At 41.7% G+C, this 18,554-nt stretch overlaps 1 protein-coding gene across 2 annotated transcripts in view; it reads right to left on the reverse strand.

Annotated features, from left to right (window-relative positions):
• Nucleotides 1-1,577: 1,577 nt before the first annotated feature.
• Nucleotides 1,578-18,554, reverse strand: part of TMEM233 (transmembrane protein 233) — a 42,865-nt gene continuing 25,888 nt past the window's right edge. Inside the window, exons 2-4 of one of the 2 annotated variants that reach the window (XM_008069302.1) lie at nucleotides 12,521-12,657; nucleotides 8,677-8,740; nucleotides 1,619-1,733 (exon numbers count right to left, since the gene is read on the reverse strand). In XM_008069302.1, coding sequence (XP_008067493.1) covers nucleotides 8,722-8,740; nucleotides 12,521-12,657 — 156 coding nt within the window. In that variant the 3' untranslated portion in view covers nucleotides 1,619-1,733; nucleotides 8,677-8,721. Of the gene's footprint in view, nucleotides 1,734-8,676; nucleotides 8,741-12,520; nucleotides 12,658-18,554 lie in introns of both variants that reach the window. The other variant, XM_008069303.1, reaches the window with a different exon arrangement.

An 18,554-nucleotide genomic window follows, 5' to 3' on the forward strand; every position in this document is an offset into this window, starting at 1 on the left:
TTCAGTATTTGAACAAATGCCTGAGATTCACAATAATCTAAGAACAATGCTTTGTATTTGTATAGTAATTAGAATTTCCCCCAGGGTCATTCACATCTATTACAACAATTAATTCTCATAACAGCACTGTGAGGTAAATAGTCATTGTTATATCCATTTTCCAGGTGAAGAAATTTGAGGCACAGAGAGGCTAAGAAACTTGCCTAAAATCAGCTTGCATAGCTAGTCAGTGGCAAAAAACAAAACAACATGACCAAAGAAGGTGTTGGGATTCAAGTATTTTGACTCTCAGTTCATTCAGTTAGAATAAGCTGCCTTTTCTTTTGCTATGAAAGTTTATTATCACTGTGTTTCTAATATTAATTCTTGAAGAGACTTTTGCCATATATACATATCATCTGGTGTGTTAATTACCTGATATTTTCTTTGAGTCCTCCTACTTTTCTTAAGTTATTTTATTTGAACAGAAACAATATATTGCATCCATTCATGGGAAGCCATAAACAGAAAAATAAAGACCATGAAAGCAAAACACTATCATTTCATTCTATCTAGACAGAAGACTTTGAACCTGAGGGTTGCTCTTTCTTTGTGTCAGAAAGGTGTTAGGATCCACTAGCACTAAACAGAGACTTTTTCCTTATTGTAATCAGGATGGAAAAAGAATAGAAAACAGGGAAACATTAATACTTAATGTTGTGTCTATATGCGATTTAAAAATTATCTTGTGTACCACCAGTGGTACATACCCTGCGCTCTGTGAAACACTGGGTTAATGTGTCCTGGCAGGCGGAATAATGGTGTCATTAAACCAGTACATTCATACCTAAAGGGTTTACATGTGACAGAAAAGAAATACAGTGGATGGCATTTCCAGGTGGCATTCGGGACAAAGACCTTGCTTGAGATGTGAGAATGAGAGAGAGAGAGAGAGAGAGAGAGAGGAAACAAAAGCACATTCCATAAACACAGCCAGTTCATTCCCAAAACTGAGATGGAGAAGGTGCATATGTGGCTAGAATTGACCACTGAGGACATTCTCAGAGTCTGTCTGTTTGGGTGAAGAATGAGGTTGTGGTCAAGTTGATCAATGTGGGTACAAGGAGGGAAGGGAGGCTATTAGGGAAAATTAGGGTCAAGGCCAGAAAGCTCCTTCCTTTGAGTCTTTGATGACCATTGGTGAACTCTGGGAGTGGAAAAGCTGCTGGAGGAGTTACTGAAGGTGAAAGTGAAGCTACAACATATAAAGAATAAAAGGAAAAGCAAATCCACAAATTTGACTCTATTAGGCAACTTTCAACATGCTGCAAATATTTGCGCTTGATATTGGAAATACCAGTATCCACTGCTCTTCCTAGGAGCCTCCCTCTTCCCCCAAATCCGGACCCCCTCCCCCACCAAATGAAAAGTAATGAGATTTCCTGAGGCTCGTCTCTGGAGAAGAGGAATAAACACAACGGCCTTTGCTAAACTGAGACAGTGAGACTTCATTTTTTCTTTTCCTTTTTACAAATCAGTGACTGACTGATGGGGCTGTGCTGCTTGGATTCCCTAGATTTTGGACTTTTTGTTGTTGCTGTTCGTTTGCCAGGGACCTGCCTCTGGAGAGTCCTGGAGGAAAAGATCTCACAGTCTGAAGTCAAGGATCCATTCCTCAGAAACTCCTTTGGGGTGTGTGTGGATGAGGTCCATCCTCCACACTTTCAGTCCACCGACAGCTGGCTCCTCAGGCACTGTGTGGTACAGAGAGACAGAAAGAGAGAAAGAGCGTGCATTGAGCTTCCGCGGTCAGCTTCTGTGGCTTGACGGCTTCCTTACTTGATGGAGATTACTCTGATTAAACAAACGCCGAAATGGACTCCCTTCCTGCACATTTCTGACTCTAAGAACTGGCTTCCTTTTGAGAAATACATTCTATTTGGAAAGCATATTTTATTTTCCATATGGCACATGCAAAAAAAAAAAAAAAAGCCCCTGAATGGTCCAGATGCAGCGAAATGTCTCTTGAGCAGTTCTCAATTTCATTCTCCTCCCCAAGGGTTAGTAGTACTGTTAGCAGTGCGGTGTGCATTCTTTAGGCATTTTCCTCTGCATTTAGACTCACAAGTATGTATTTAGAAATGATATACTCATCGTGTGTGTGTGTGTGTGTGTGTGTGTGTTTTACATGATGGGATCATGCGGCAATTTCCTTTTATGTTTTTACTTATTCATTCATTTATTCAATAAATGCATGCTAGGCTAGTGGTGATAATAGTAATACCCAGCAGTTACATAGTGAGTATAGTGCATTAGGCACTGTGCTTTGTGCAATTTATATATTTATATATTTACTTATTTATCTTGAGACGGAATCTGGCTCTGCCACTCAAGTTGGAGTGTGGTGGCCCAATCATAGTTCACTGCAGCCTCGAACTCCTGAACTCAAGTGATCCTTCTGCCTTAGCCTCCTGGGTAGCTGGGACTACAGGCGCTTGCCACCTCACCTGGATAATTAAAAAAAAATTGTAGAGATGAGGTCTCACTATGTTGCCCAGTCTGGTCTTGAACTCTTGGCCTCAAGTGATCCTCCTGCCTTGGCCTCTCAAAGTGCTGGGATGGCATGAGCCATCACTGCCCAGCTGTTTTATGCAATTTAATCCTCACAGCCCTATGAAGCAGGTACTGTGATTATTCACATTTTCTGAGAAAACCGAGGCACAGATTGGTTAAAAGACGTACCCAAGGACACATAGTTACTTAGCGGTAGCAAGTAACTACAGAAACAATTTGACTCTATTAGGCAACTTGCCAGCAGTCTGGGTTGATACTCCAGCAGTCTGGTTTCTAAGTAGGCACCATTAAGGGCCTATGCTTTATTATTATGGACAAGGACAGAAATGAGAATGTTCCTGGAGTTTTCATCCCAGTAGAGGGAAACAGACTGTGATTATATAATTTGTCAGGGAGTGGCAAGTGCTAGGCAGTAAAGTAAAACTGGCTAAAAGGATAGCCTCTTGCTAAGGTCGTATATGTAACGAGCTTAGAAGGAGACATAGGAGACATGGGAACAAGCTGTGTGGATTTTAGAAGGAAGAGAGTTCCTGGTAGAGGCAACCACAAATGCAAAGGCCCTGAGGCAGGAATATGTTTATGTTGCTCAGAGGGAAGAATAAAGGATGGCTGAAGCGGAGGGAGTGAGGGTGAGGGTGAGGGGGAGAGAGTTGGTAGATGAGGACAGGGAGGTAGCAACCAGATCATGCAGGACTTAGGAATTGTAAAGCCATAGTAAGAAGGATGTTTCTGTGTTTGTTTATTTATTTATTTAATATAGAAAGTATGCCTTTATTTTTTAATTAAATAGAATTAAGTTGTTTTTTGGATAAGAGTTTCACTCTGTCACCCAGGCAGGAGTGCAGTGGCACCATCATGGCTCACCATAGCCTTGACCTCCTGGGCTTGTTTCTGTAGTTAAACTGCAGTGTAGTATCCCATCATATGAATAAAAGACTACTTATTTAAGCTGTCTATTCGTATTTAGGTTGTTTCCAGGTTACCCTTATTTCAAACAAAGCCGTAATGAACATTACTACATATCCGTTGTTCACAACTCTGGCTGCACATCAGAATTACCTAGAGAACCCTAAAACCTACCAAGACCGGGTCCCATTACCAGTGATTCTAATTTAATTGGTCCAAGTGGGCTCTGGGCATTGGCATTTGTTTAAGGTTCCCTAGGTGATACTAATACAGAAGCTAGGCAGAGAATGAACACATTACATGCATTTTTGTGTGCCTGTATCTAGGGTGATTACTGAGAAGTGGAATTGCTGGATTGGTGGACACATGAATTTTAAAGTTTAGTAGTAGATACATACAACGGACTTGCCAAAAGACTGTCCCAATTTACTTTTCCACCAACTTATAGCAGCCAATTTTTCCCACACTGGCTAACCTTGATATTATCCATTGTTTAAATTGTTTCAGTCTGGTAGACAAAAAATGTAGTGTCTTATTGTTGCTCTAATTTGCACTTCTCTCGTTACCAGTGAGGTTGAACGTCTTTTTCACGACTATTCTGATTTCTTCATCAATATCCCACGAGTTTACATCCTTTTCAAAGCAAAAATCCTTCTATTGTTGCTGGCAACTTAGGTGTGACTTGTCTCTACCTCAACTTTTCTGAACCAACAAAGAAAGACCCTCTGACTTTCTGGAAATAAGTAAATGTTCCCGATTTTTCACTATGGAATCACAAAAATTCTCTGAAGACATATCTATGCAAAAACAATTCTCAGGAAGCCTTACCCTAGCCAATCATACATGAAAGAGGAGGAATTTGCTTTTATGTTTTTGCCTACATTGATATACATGCTTCCTTCCAATCCTAATGCAATTGCAGGATATCTTGGGACCAGGGAAGGATTTATGTCAGTTTGTTTATAAGAGAGAAGGTTGCCCAGTGCAGAATATCTGCTGATCTGTGCCTGCTAATAGGACACAGTTGTGGAACTCTTACCTCTGTTTAGAGGTCATATTCTTTTTTTTTTTTTGTTTTGTTTTTTTAGTTGGATTCTCTCTCTGTCGCCCAGACTGGAGTGCAGTGGCCGCTCCCGGCCACCGCAGACTCAACCTGCTGGGCTCCAGCGATCCTTCCGCCTCAGCCTTCCAAGTAGCTGGAATTACAGGCATGCACTACCACGCCTGGCTGGTTTTTTGATTTATTGTAGAGATGAGGTCTTGCTGCCCAGGCAGGTCTCGAACCCGCGGGCTCAGGCAATCTACTCACCTCAGCCTCCCAAAGGTGCGGGATTACAGAAGCCACTGAGCCCGGCTGGTCATATTCCTCCTTAATGAAAACCTTGGAACACAAAGGCTCTTACATGCTAAGAATAACGAACAAGCATTTTTAACACACCGGGTGTGTACCTGGCTGTTTAGATATCTGCAAGACTGTTCAGAGGTGTAAATTTAGTGGAACTGCATTGTATATACATTTAACATGGCAAATCAACTATTTATGTTTCCCAAAGAGAAAAAAGCAACTGTTTGAATGGAGCTGAAGATTCTGGTGGCCATTCTGCTCAATGGTCATGAGCATGGATGGGGATGTCACTTCTGTTCCTTCTCTGTGAGCCCAGAGTGTGGTTCCAGTGTTTAAATAGACTCTGTGAGCCCTATATCCTGCCCACTGCTTCAGCTCGGGCTTATCCCCAGGAGAGGTCACCTATTCCAACACTGGAAACATCCGCTGGTTATGTTGGGCTGATAAGATACTGTGTGTGAGTCTCCCACTCTGGATGCCCTTCTCTGGATGCCTTAAACTTGAGTTTAATTACACCCAAAGCTCACCTGTTGCCTTGACACGAGCACCTCACCACTGAGTAAAATATGAAGTGCCACCTGGGGTCATCTGAGAATGTCATATTCATGGTAGGGAACACTTGACTCTCTCATACTTGTAAACTAAAAATAAAACCTGAATCCCCCCAGCTGACTGAACGGACACCCTCTTGGCCAAGAGGACCCCAGAAAAACCCTAAAAACTGAATTCCTGGCCATGATGGGAAGGAAAGTCAGGCATGTTTCATTATACTGCCTCTTTTTTGCAGTGTAGGCACAAGTGACCAGCATTAAGGTCAAAATAGAGATAAGGCTGACAAGTCAGAATCTTCATGGCAATAAGATACCAAATTATAAACAAGACCTAAGACCACACAAGACAAGGGTTGAGTCATGCCCTACAACCATAAAATCTCATTAAATAGGTTTTTAAATTAACCAGATAACATGGGGCTTACTTTCCAAACTTACTCTGGTATAGCACCATATGACAGACAGCAGACTCCCTGATCTTCAGCGTTCCTTTCTATTGACTTCCAGTCTTTAGACAAAGCTGAACTTTTTCAGCCAATTGCCATCTAAAGAATGCCTAAAACTCACCTATGACTTGGAAGGCCACACTCTAAAATGTACTGCCTTTCCGGCTCAAGCCAATGTATATCTTCCATGTATTGAGTCATTATTTTACCTACAACTCCTGTCTCCCTAAAAGGCATAAAAACAAACTGTAACCCGACTGTCTCAGGCATACTTTCTCAGGACCTCTTGAGACTGTGTTGCCTGGGTCATAGTCACTCATATTGGCTCAGGATAAATCTCTTTAAAATATTTTATAGAGTTTGGTTTTCCCATTAAACAAACCCAAGCTTTGTCATGGTCAATTATTTTTGCTGCTAAGAAGTTTCCACCAAATCCTTAGAGCATCAGATGAGTGACCACAAGCCTAACCACAAGAAGGGAGGAGGAGAACCAGAAATGATAGCTCGCACCTATAATCCCAGTTACTTGGGAGGCTGAGGTGGGAGGAACAATTGAGTCCAGGAGTTCAAGACCAACCTGGGCAACATAGAGCGATCCTGTTTTCAACAAATAAACAAACCAAGTCCAAAAACTAATAAGAGGGAGGAGGAACTTCAGGAGGTGTGTAAACTTTCTAAGAAGGTAGCAATAGTTGAAGTTTCTACTAGGTATCTTAGATGTGATATTGTGATATAATAAGAATTAAATATTTGATCTCTGCCTCTGGCTCCTGAGACAGAGCTCCTGATATCCTTGCAGATAGGGGTGCTAGAAGAATCTTTTGATCTGATATCTGGTCTTTGACATAGAACTCCTAAATCCCTTGGACTTTCCTGGGTAATAGGAGCATTTTTGTTCTAATGAGGCACCTCTTGGTGGGCTCCTGGATAGCCTCAGCATGGGGGCTGGTTACCAGGGGAACCAACCACGTGGTAAGAAGTTTGGAACTTTCAGTCTCTCCCCTCAACCTCCAGGGAGGAGAAAGGGGCTGAGTTAATTTAAATAGGTTTTTAAATTAACCGGATATCCTGGGGCTTACTTTCCAACCGTACTCTGGTCTAGCACCATATGACAGACAGCAGACTCCCTGATCACCAGAGGCCAATGATGTAATTAACTATACTTACATAATGAAGCCAAAAAGACAGAGTTTGGAGAGTTTCTGGATTGTTGAACATGTGGAGGTACCTGGAGGGTGACACGTCCAAAGAGGACATGGAAGCTCCTTGCCCCTTCCTATACACCTTGCCCTATGCATTTCTTCTATCTGGCTATTTGTCTGTATCCTTTGTAATAGTCAATGGTACATACAAGTAAGTGCTGCCCTGAGTTCTGTGAGCCACTCTAGCAAATTAATAGAACCCAAGGTATGTGTGGGGGGGCGGTCATGGGAACCCCCAATTTATAGTTGGTCAGTCAGAAGCACAAGTAACACCCTCGGGCTTGCAGTTGGCATCAGCTATAGAGGGGGAAGTCTTGGGAGGACTGAATTATTAGCCGTGGGATCTGACTCTAATTCCCAGGTGATGGCATCATAATTGAGTAAAATTGTAGGATTCTCCAGTATTCACTGGGGAATTGCTTGGTGTGTGAGGAAAGCATATCTGGTCACATAAGTGTGTTGAGTTGACAGTGTAAGGGGAAAAAAACCAAAACTGTTTATGTCTTATGTTAGGGTTTTAAGAAAGTCTTGTTTTGTGGCATATGTCCACGCAGGCAAGAACATTTTCATTAAATATTAAACCTTGAACAGTGGTTCTGAAACTTTGGAATACTTAGAATTTTATTTTGAAGGGTGCTTGTGATAATGAAGATGTCTAGGCCACTAAGGGCCTTGACCAAGGCCCAGGAATCTGCGGTTTTATAAACATCACCATTGAATCTGTTATAAGTGGCTCTGAGATCTGTGTTTTAAGAAACATGTTTGGGATAACCCAACCTCGCTTGAGTCCTTGAGGTACCAGGAGAAAGCAAAAGCCTGCAGACATGTTGATTTAGGCTAGGGATTTGAATTACTAGGATTGATAAACAGATGGCTACTATATTTCAATGTTTTGCCTTTGTGATTTATTTCTCCACTTTTCCTAGAAACTTAAGGGCAGACAATTTTCTGACTTTGAGAGATTGCAAGTTTATGATTCTGTTTGGACCAGAACACTTTTCTGCTGTCAATACAGTGTTCTATCCAAAGCTGTTGAATATTTCAATTTAACGATTTCCAGCTCCTGGGAATTTGATGTCATGAAACCCTGTCTTTTTTTGCCCCAACCACCATGTGGCTTACATAGATATCCTATAAAATTAGAATGAATGAGACCTTCTTTTATGAGTTTGGGTAAAGATTATCACGATTTGAGACTATGCCAAGAAAGTAAACTAGCAGGGATTTCTACCATTTGGGATTTCAATCTGTTCTCTAACAGATTGGTTACAGCTTTCTTGATAAGGATAAAGAAATACTTTTTTAAAGGCAGTGACTTTGCAGTTTTTTTCTTTTTGAGTTGGAGTCTCACTCCATCGCTCAGGCTGGAGTGCAGTGGCATGCACACTCATGGCCACCCCAGCGTCGACCTGCTGGGCTCTGGCAATCCTTCTGCCTTAGTCTTCCAAGTAGCCGGAACTACAGGCGCGGGCTATCATGCCAGGCTAATTTTTGATTTATTGTAGAGATGAGGTCTCGCCAAGTTGCCCAGGCTGGTCTCAAATCCCTGGGCTCAGGAAATCCACTTGCCTCGGCCTCCCAAAGTGCTGGAATTACAGGCTGAGCCACCAAGCCCGGCCGACTTTGCAATTTTTTAAAGGAAGTAGTAGACAGTATTTTTGAATGAAACTCACATATTCCTGGCTTTTTGGTTCATCTTCAGGTTTGTACTCCCTAAGTCAGGCTTTTCCAGCCCCTCTGTGAAAGGCCTTGTTGCCTTTTCGATTTTTACAAAAGAGCCGCCCTGTAGGTGCATCTTACTAGTAAGATGGGCAACTTTATTCCCTTCCTTGGCATTGAGTAAGATATAAGAGATTAGGATGACGAGTTTGCTGATGTAAATGAAAGCTCATCAGTTCATTAGTGGCCGCTGTTAGTGTGTTCTTCCTTTTGGACTTTGGAGAGAGGACATTTGCTGGGGTTTGACAAAGAGTGTTCTGCTGACTATTCCTGCATCTGAATCCTCAGAGTGGGAGTGGGAAGCAGAAAAAGCAGATCCCTCACTTTAAATTTACCGAGTTGGAATCTTTTGAGGTGGGGCTTGGATACTAATTTATTTTAAACCTCTCCAGATAACCTTTATGTAGCCCAAAGCCTGGGAACCTCTTCCTTAGAAGTTCCACATTACCATTCAATTCCTCCCATAAACCAGGGCTGGGAAATTTTATTTCAAAGGGTTACTGAGAAGTGGGTGTGCTCTTTGTGTTAATGGAAGATACAATTCTGTGCATTCTCTATGGGCTAGCTCTTTTTTCCTCTACCTCTTTCTTTCTCTTCTGTCTCTCTCTCAGTCTCTCTTGCCCAAGCACACACATGACAAAGCCTTTAAATTTGAGTTTCTCCATGGGATTCTAACCCTGGGAAACTTTTTGTTTTCTTTAATAAAGGAAAAAAAAGTTATCTATAAGAAATCAGAACTTATAGATGGGGAAATAATTCTATTCTTATTTTACAGATAAGAAAGTTGAGGCACAGAGAGCCTAGTAACTTGCTCAGATGGCCTGTGTGGTGAAACTAGGATTTGAATGCTGATAAAACTGGTACTAAAGCCCAGGCTCTCTCTAGCCACTGTAACACTGCCTATTGGGAAGAAAGTATGGAGCGGTAACTCCTTCTCATACCTTTTATTCCTACTAAGAAGGTTTCATTCACAAACAGACACACATCAGCACTTCATCTCCAGTTAGAAACACCTATTTTAAGAAGGGAGAAAATCTATATATGAAGACTATTAGGGCCTTTGTAACATTTCTTGAATGGTGTGCCATGGACAAACTGATCTTTGAAAGCTAATTGTCCACTCAAGGTAGACGGTGTCTAGGGTGCAAATATTGTTTTTGTTTTTGGCACTTATCATGTGCTTTAATAATGTGAATTTGTTGTCAATATCTGAAAATCAGGAAATTTTATGTAAGAATCCAGATTTCCAACACCTCTTGAAAAATGAGTCCTGGGGAACCCACATGCTAAGTGGTAACAATTAGAGCAGAGTGGTGGTTGCTTCCTTTACATGGTGCTCTCCAGTTCACTATGGTCCCCACTGCTCCCTATTGTCCTATAACCAGGCTGCTTCATTCATGTATGTTTCTGCCTGACCCGTGCATTCCTCTGACTTTGAGACTTTTGGCCCTGACTCAGCACACATTTCTGTAGGTTGAAACCTCACCACACCATCCCCACATAAATAAATCCTGGAGTTAGCCACAAAGCAAGTGCCATTTACTGGTCTTTGTTACTGGGTGTTCTAGAAGGAACATGCTAACTTAGAGGTACTGTGGAGTCTGGTTGAGAACACAGCCTGAAGAATCACACTATCTTGGATTAAACCCTATCTTTACCACTAACTAGCTGTGAGAACTTAGTCACTCCACTTCTTTGAGCTTCAGTTTCCTCATCTGCAAAATGGAGATAATAATACCTACCCCTTTGGGTTGCTAATGAGGACTAATTTGTGTAAGGGCTTAGAACAGTGCCTGGCGTATGGCAAGGTCTAGCTCAGGGTCAGTATTATTATAACCTACTTAGCTCAAACACTAATCTGGGCAATATGTATTTTGACAGTTCCCAGGAGTTAAGCCAAGGCCTGGCCTCATTCCCTTGTCCCTTGAGTTTGGTTCATGAGTACAAAGACTTGAACTCTTTTTAATCACATCTTAAATTCTGAGATCTTCTCCTAGCAACGTTGGTAACAATAGTAATAATAAGATTAATAAATGGCTTGTATTTTTGTGCACTAAGGAACAGAAACACCAAGCCATACACATTCTATGGGTTGTCTAATTAATCTTTACAATAGCTTTATGAAATGGGTACTCCTAAAATCTCCATTTCACAGCTGAGAAAACTTAACTTCAGGGAGGTTAAACAATTGACTGAAGGATTCACAGGGAATAAGTGTCTGGGGGAGGGCAGGGAGCTGGGGAGGACAGTCTGGTGCCAAACGTGCACTTTAACCCCATGCTCTGTGGCCCCTGCTCACATGGACACAAAGCACATTATGCCTTCTCTTAAGAATACAGTCAGGTGTGTTCACACCTATTCTCTAACTGTCTTCCCCTTCACAGGTCAACATCATCAAATTTGCCATTCTGCAGGCAAGAAGCCTTGGGTTTCCTTTTATGGATTATCCTTTTATCTTTTGGAAGCCCCCTATATTTTCTTTGTGACTGCTGTTTTGACATCTTCCTCTCTATTCAACTGCCATTGATTGCTCTGGGGCCTGGCTTGTCCCATAAGAAGTTAATCTACTGTTACACCTGCTACTCTCTTGGTTGCTAAGGTTGGGTCAGCTGACTTGGAAAGTAAGAGGACGTTCTCTTTCTCCCCAACCCACCTAGATCAGCCTGTAGTCATCCAGACCAAAGATGTTGACCTCTCAACTTGAGGGGCATAGGACTTCATTCAGAAATAAAGAAGTAGCTATGCTTCTCTGGCTGAAAAGCTAAAGAATTTCTCAGCATTCTTATCTGTTTTGCCAGGAGCTACACAGCAAGACACAGAGCTGGATCTTGGCTTGCCATTTCGAGTTGGTGTTGTCCATAGCATCACCTTGCCCTCTGTCAAACCTCTGATGGAAAATGTCATTGATTCTAGCAGATGGAGCCCATCTCAGCTGGTTAGAAAAATCAGAACAAATTTGTTCAAATCCAGAGGGACACATCAAAAGCATCCATCTCTTTATGAGATGAAAACTCATTGGCAATATCAAGCATATGTGCTGCCCTCTTTGCCCTTAAACTAAGAACAATTATGCTAGTTTAATGCAAAATCATGTAAGAGATCATATAGTAGATTACATGGCAAGGCAGATCCAGTGACAATCCTAAATATTCCACTTAGTCTCCCACATTTCCCACCCTCATACAGTTAGGCAGGACTATGTGACTGATTTCAGTTGATTAATGTGAGCCTAAGTGACATTTGTCACTCCTGGGCTGAGGCAGTAAAAAGCCCAGTAGGATTCTCCAATCTTCCTCTCCTCCGCTTTCACATGAGGACACCTCATGTTCTAGATCTGAAGTTGGCAAACTACAGCCCACAGACAAGATGCCTGTTTTTGTAAATAAAGTTTTATTGGAACACAGCCATATCTGTTCATTTACATATTGTCTATGGCTGCTTTTGTGCTAAAATGGCAGATCTAAGTAGTTGTGACAAAGACCGTGATAGAGACCATATGGTCTACCAGGCTTAAAATATTTACTATCTGGCCCTTTATAGAAAAATTTTGTCAGCTCTGTACTAGATAGAGAAGCTACAAGATGGTGGAACTTCGGATGCCCCAGGATCCTGAATGACTGTGTGGAGGAGAGACCTTCCTCTGATTTATAAGGTCCATGTAGTGTCAGTGAAGAGAACATAAGAACCCTTTTGTACAGGGTTGTCACTAGAATGTAACCTAACCTACCCTAACAGATTCTAATGGGCATTCAAGAAAAAGTCATTTTACACTGGGAGGGATTAAAAAAGCCTACTTACTTTCTTGTGAAGTGAACTGCACAAGAAATGCCGATGATGATAAGGCCAATGATGATGGAAGCGATGGCTACCCACTTGGCATTCCGCCCAAGCCGCCTGGATCCTTCGTAATCTCCTTCGTTGTAGCTGTTCAGAGACTAGGGAACACAAGGAAAGAGCTGGTGATGATGGACAACCCACAAGGAAAGGCATGGGAATTCTCAGGCTGTCTTGATAAACATGCTCAAAGAGTCCTCTGGTGACTGTTCATCTCAATGTCAGGGTGCTGAACATACAACATGTTATCACCTCCTCCAGGAGTCCTTTCCTAAACTCCAAGGCTGAGTTAACTGTCCCCTCTGTATTTCTTGATTACTTTCATCTTAGCATTTGCCATAGCATATTAAAATGATTGATTTTTGTCTCTCCTATCAGAATGTAAGTGCTATGTGGGCAGAGACAGTTATCTCTCTTGTTCAGCACGGCATACCAGTGCCTAATTCTTGTCATGTAGAAAATGCTGGTTAAATATTTGCAGCATAAAAGGGGAAATGAGTATGCCTGTCTTGTCCACTAGAGCAGGGGTTTGTAACCTATGGCCTGTGGGCCAAATCCAGCTGCTGTTTGTTTTTGTAAATCAAGTTTGTTTAGAAATAGGCACACTCATTAATATCCTCCTGTCTGTGGCTGCTTTTGTGTTTCAATGGCAGAGTTGAGTCATTGGGACAGAGACTGCAGAGACTACAAGGTTAAAAATATTTACTATTTGGTCATTTACCAAAAAAGTTTACTCACTCCTGCACTAGAAAACCAATCCATGGAGTCAGGGACCTTGGCTGAATTACTCATCTCTATGCTGAAGCCAAGGTTGTCATTCATAGCTGTTAAAATGTTAAAATACTTCTGTATTCATTGATAAATAGCAGCTACTCTGAAGCTTGTCCACATCCCTCCCATGTCCCAGCTATACTGCTTCCTTCTCTGGATTTCCTCAGACTACCCATCATCCAGCAACTTAAGGTTTTTTTTTTTTTTGTTTGTTTGTTTGTTTGTTTTTTGACCCAGGGTCTCACTGTGTTGCCCAAGCTGGAGTTCAGTGGCATAATCATAGCTCACTGTAGCCTTGCCCTCCAGTGCTCTATCAATCTTTCTATCTCAGCCTCCAAAGTAGCTGGGTCTATGGGTGTGTATCAACATGTCTGGCTAATTAAAAAAATTTTTTTTGTGGCAATAGGATCTGGCTATGTTGCCCAGGTTGGTCTTGAACTCCTGACTCCAAGCAATCCTCCTGCCTCAGCCTCCCAAAGTGCTGGAATTACGAACACAAGTCACCATGCATGGCCAAATTAAGGGTTATTACTGGACATATTACAGAGCATATTGTCTGATTCCATGCCCATGCCAAAGCTGTTAAATATTTAAATATTGTTCTTGTCATCAGTACTTTGAGTTAAGTCTGGCACATTGTAGGAGCTCAAGAAATAGGTATTGACTGAATGGGTGAATGAATATGTTTGTTTCCTACAGAACATGCATTCTTTGAGGGCATCTTGGAGTTCTCAGGACCTAGCCAAGAGCCAAGCAATGCAGAGATGCCCAGAGAATGCTTCTTGCTGAGTTGAAGACCAGATGCTGTTCGTTTCCCTTGTAATAAGCCCTCTCTATATCATTTCACTGCTAAGAATCTCCCAACAGTTGTGCTGCAGCCCAAAGAAGACTGGAAATACATATTTACAAGTTGTGTATGATGGGACTCCGTCAGTGACGTGAATTATAGATTTCACTGGGAACCTCTATTCTTGATTCTGAAATCACTGCACTTCAATAATTATTGTTCCTCTTCCTGGACTAATAACGGGGATTAGGCATATGCAGACAATTACAAGCTAGAGAAATACCCAGTATACCACAGAGCTTTCTGCTTCCGGAACCTTCCATTAATTCTTGGATCTGGGCCACTTTAGTCAGCAACAGGCGGAGACTCAGCAATAAGAGGGTTTGCTTTCAGGCCTCTAGTGTGAATGAAAGAGCAAGAAGCTGCAGCAGTGTTAGGAACTTCCAGCAAGGTGAGTTCCAGAACTTCCAGTTCTGAATTCTGGAATTCTCAACTATGGGTGCCTATTAGAACCACATGGGTAGTTTGAAACACACACAAACACAACAATCAAACAAGATATCCAGGTCTTATCCTGGAGAGATTCTGCTTTAACTGGTGTGAGCATTAGGCACTACATGTTCTGTGTCTGATTTTTTTTTGTGTGTGGTAAAATATGTATAAAATTTACCCTTTTAACCTTTCTTTTTTTTTGAGTTGGAGTCTCACTCTGTCAACCAGTTGGAGTGCAGTGGCATGCTCATGGCCACTGCAGCCTCGACCTGCTGGGATCAGGTCATCCTTCTGCCTCAGCCTTCCAAGTAGCTGCAACTACAGGCATGTGCCACCACGCCTGGCTAATTTTTTGATTTACTGTAGAGATGAAGTCTCACCATATTGCCCAGGCCGTTCTTGAACCCGTGGGCTCAGGAAATCCTCTGGCCTCTGCCTTCCAAAGTACTGGAATTACAGGCATGAGCCACCACGCCTGGCTATTTTAACCATTTTTAAGTATATAGTTTAGTGGCATTGAGTACATTCACATTGTTGTGCAACCATAACCACAATTTATCTCCAGCACCTTTTCAGTTTTCCAAACTGAAACTCCGTCCCTGCTAAACACTAACTCCCCTGTGCACCCACCCCCAACGCCCTGGCAACAACCATTCTACTTTCTAACTCTATAAATTAGACCGCTCTGGGTACCTCATATAAGTGAAATCAAACAGTAGTAGTCCCTTTGTGACTGGCTTCTTTTACTTAGCATAATGTTGTCAAGTCTCATCTATGTGTCAGAGTCTCCCTACCCCGTTTTCTTGAGACAGGGTTTTACTTTGTTACCCAGGCTGTTGTGCAGTGGCACAATCAGCTCATTGCAACCTTGGATCCTGGGCTCAGGTGATCCTCTTGCCTCAGTCTCCTGAGTTGCTGGGACTATAGGCATGTGCTACCATGCCCAGCTAATTTTTTTATTTTTATTTTTGTAGAGATGGGATCTTGTTTTGTTGCCCAGACTGGCGTGGAACTCTTGAGCTCAAGTGATCTTCCCACCTCTACCTCTCAAAGTCCTGGGATTACAAGCATGAGCAACTGTGCCTGGTCTATCCCTTCTTTTTAAGGTTGAATAATATTCCATTGCAGGGATATATCACATTTTGTTTATGTGTTCATCTGTAGGAAGTCACTTGGGTTGCTTTCTCATTGTTATCATTATTTTTTTAACTTCAGAAGATTGAAAATCTCTGTTGTAGGTAGCTATCCTTAACATCCTTCAAGGTCAAGAAGTTTACTACCATTACATTTATTCCAAGGTAGTATGTAGTAGAGCGTGGGCTCTAAACTCAGAGAAACCTGAGCTCATATTCCACGTCTTATCAGCTGTGAGAGCAAGGGCAAGTTATTACCTTTTCTAAGACTCAGTGTCTTCATCTTTAAATTGGGGGCAGTAGTCACAGCACCTGTTTCACAATGGAGGATCCAATGAGCTAATGCATGTAAAGTGGTTAGCATTGGCTTAGTGCATAGTATATGCTCAATAAATGTAAGTTTTCACTGTGAATTGTCACTTCCTGTCTTGCTCTTATTTTAAAGCTGTGATTCTTGGGGCACAACAGGATTATCTTGACCCCTTGGTGAATGAGAATCTTTGGGAATCCAAGTTTGAGAAGCTATTGTAGAGGCTTCACAATCAAAATCACTGCATAGAATATTCGGACCCAAATTCTGAGCTCATAATCTAGTTGAGAATTATGTAGAATCAGGCCCTCCCAAATGGATCTATTATGCTACCTTGGAAAACACAGTTCTGAGATTTGAGGGCATCTTGGAGTTCTGTAGAACATAGTTCTGAGATCAGTCACAGTGATGCATTTGTGTCACTGTAATCAGATGAAAAATAGTGAGGTCCTCCCCTCTCTTCCCAAACAATGTCAACTCCTTGCTGTTTGAATGAAAAAAGTTTCCTGCTCTCAGAAGCAGTGACCAAAAAGGTGGTAAGAACAGCCAGTCTGTGTCCTATTGAGGGGTATATTTATCATGTGCGTATTGCTGTGAACACAGGTGAGTTTTGAGTTGTTTGATACAGGTCTACTAGTACCTGGCGGAAGGGGACTTGGGAGCAAGCCACAGGCAAATCCTGACCCACCCTCATCACCTGCTGCCAGTCCGGCATCTTGGATGTGACCTGCCTCTCTACAAGCCGCCATCTTTCCAGGGCTCAGAAGGGAGACCCAGAATGGGGTTGCTGTTGGCTTGAAAAACAGATGAAAAGTCCCTTTCAGTTGTAAGTGCAAACTCCTCTCCCCATAAGTCCTCTTCTGAATCCATATTCTCCTCACAGAAATCTGCTGGGCTTTGCCCACCCAGCAGGAGATGGGCCGAAGGATGAAAGTGGGAGACTTTTGAACTCTCAGATATCATTCTGAAGGACTTCAGTGGCTGAGGGTCTTGGGCTTAAGGGTAGAGAACTCACAGTGAAGCAGAAGGATTGCTTTCCCCGTTCCCCAACATGTCAGCTGTAATTCTCTTTCTCTTCCAGTTGGAATTTTATACTAAGGTTCTCCTGGCAGATGCAACAGACTGAAGTGATAGAAATGGATTTTAGAGAAAATGCATGGTTTATAAATCTTTTTCTGAGGAGCTTAGAATGCAAACTATTCCATCTGGTGTGGAAGAACTAGAAAGAAATGGGCCGGCTTTAGATATTCAAAATTTATATGGGCTTATTTGTTCTCTTAAAAATTACTAATGCAATTTGTGAATATGTAAAGCATTCAAGCACTACAGAAACATATACAGTAAATAGTACAGCTTTTCCCTAATCTTATTTCCCAGAGACAACCCTATTAGCAGTTTGGTGCATTTACTTTTAGATTTTTTTTCCCCATGAATAATATGAAAAGAAAACTGATACTTTTTCTTGCTTCCATTAAGACTAAGCACATCATGTATCACAGTCAGGAGAAAGAAACAGCGATTTTCACCCCAAGATAAACCAAGAATAACAACAGTATCAGTCTGTCTAGTCCTGATCCCTCAAATATTAAAACCTTGAGCATTCCCCATAAATCTTGGCAAAGACAACTTTATTCCCACCTTTTGCAATGTTGGCATCTAAACATAGGTTATTTCCTTTGTGAATGTTATAATATCTCGAGAAAGATATTGTTTTGTTTTCACCATGAGCAGACTAGTATAAAACTTATTAACCTTGGCAACTTTGCATTTGTTTCTTTAAATACTTGTGTTGTGCTTATTTGACAAGCCAGTCCTTTTGAAGTTGGACTCTCTTGCATTTTTTTTTTTAAGTAAAACCTGCTCTTTTCTAAATGTTTTGGTCACTGAGTCTTCCTTTGACAAAATAACAATGTTAACAGATAACATCTATTGATCATTATGTGTCAGGCACTGTGTTAAATATTTTTCAAGGATTATTTTATTAGTCCTCTCCAAAACCATGTGAGGTAAATCCTTTATGTTCCCATTTTGCCGATGGGGAGATTTGAGGCACAGAAAATTTTTTTTTTTTAAGAAAGCAGGATTTATTGAGAGGACAGAAAAGCTCCCACAGTGGGAGGGGACCCGAAGGGGTTGCCCAGGCACAGAGAATTTAAAACAATTTGCCCAAAGTCACATAGCTAGTTTGTAAAGTGATTGTACATACACACAGACACAGAGGGTTTTTTCTTTTTTGGTTATGAGTTTCTTTTTCTTTTGTTCTAATAGTATGAACAGTATCATACTACCTTGTTTTTCTGCAACTTGCTTTTTCCCCACTTAATATTAGATGGGCAAATTTCTAGGCTAGTGCTTCTAGGTCCATCTCATTCCCTTCTCCACTCATGATTTAAAATAATGAGTTAAGCCGGGCTTGGTGGCTCAGCCTGTAATCCTGCGCCTTTGGGAGGCTGAGGTGAGTGAATTGCCTGAGCCCGTGGGTTCGAGACCCGCCTGGGCAACTTG

This window comes from Carlito syrichta, unplaced genomic scaffold (genome assembly GCF_000164805.1).
Source record: "Carlito syrichta isolate Samal-C Ts95f unplaced genomic scaffold, Tarsius_syrichta-2.0.1 Scaffold311911, whole genome shotgun sequence".
NCBI lineage: Eukaryota > Metazoa > Chordata > Mammalia > Primates > Tarsiidae > Carlito > Carlito syrichta.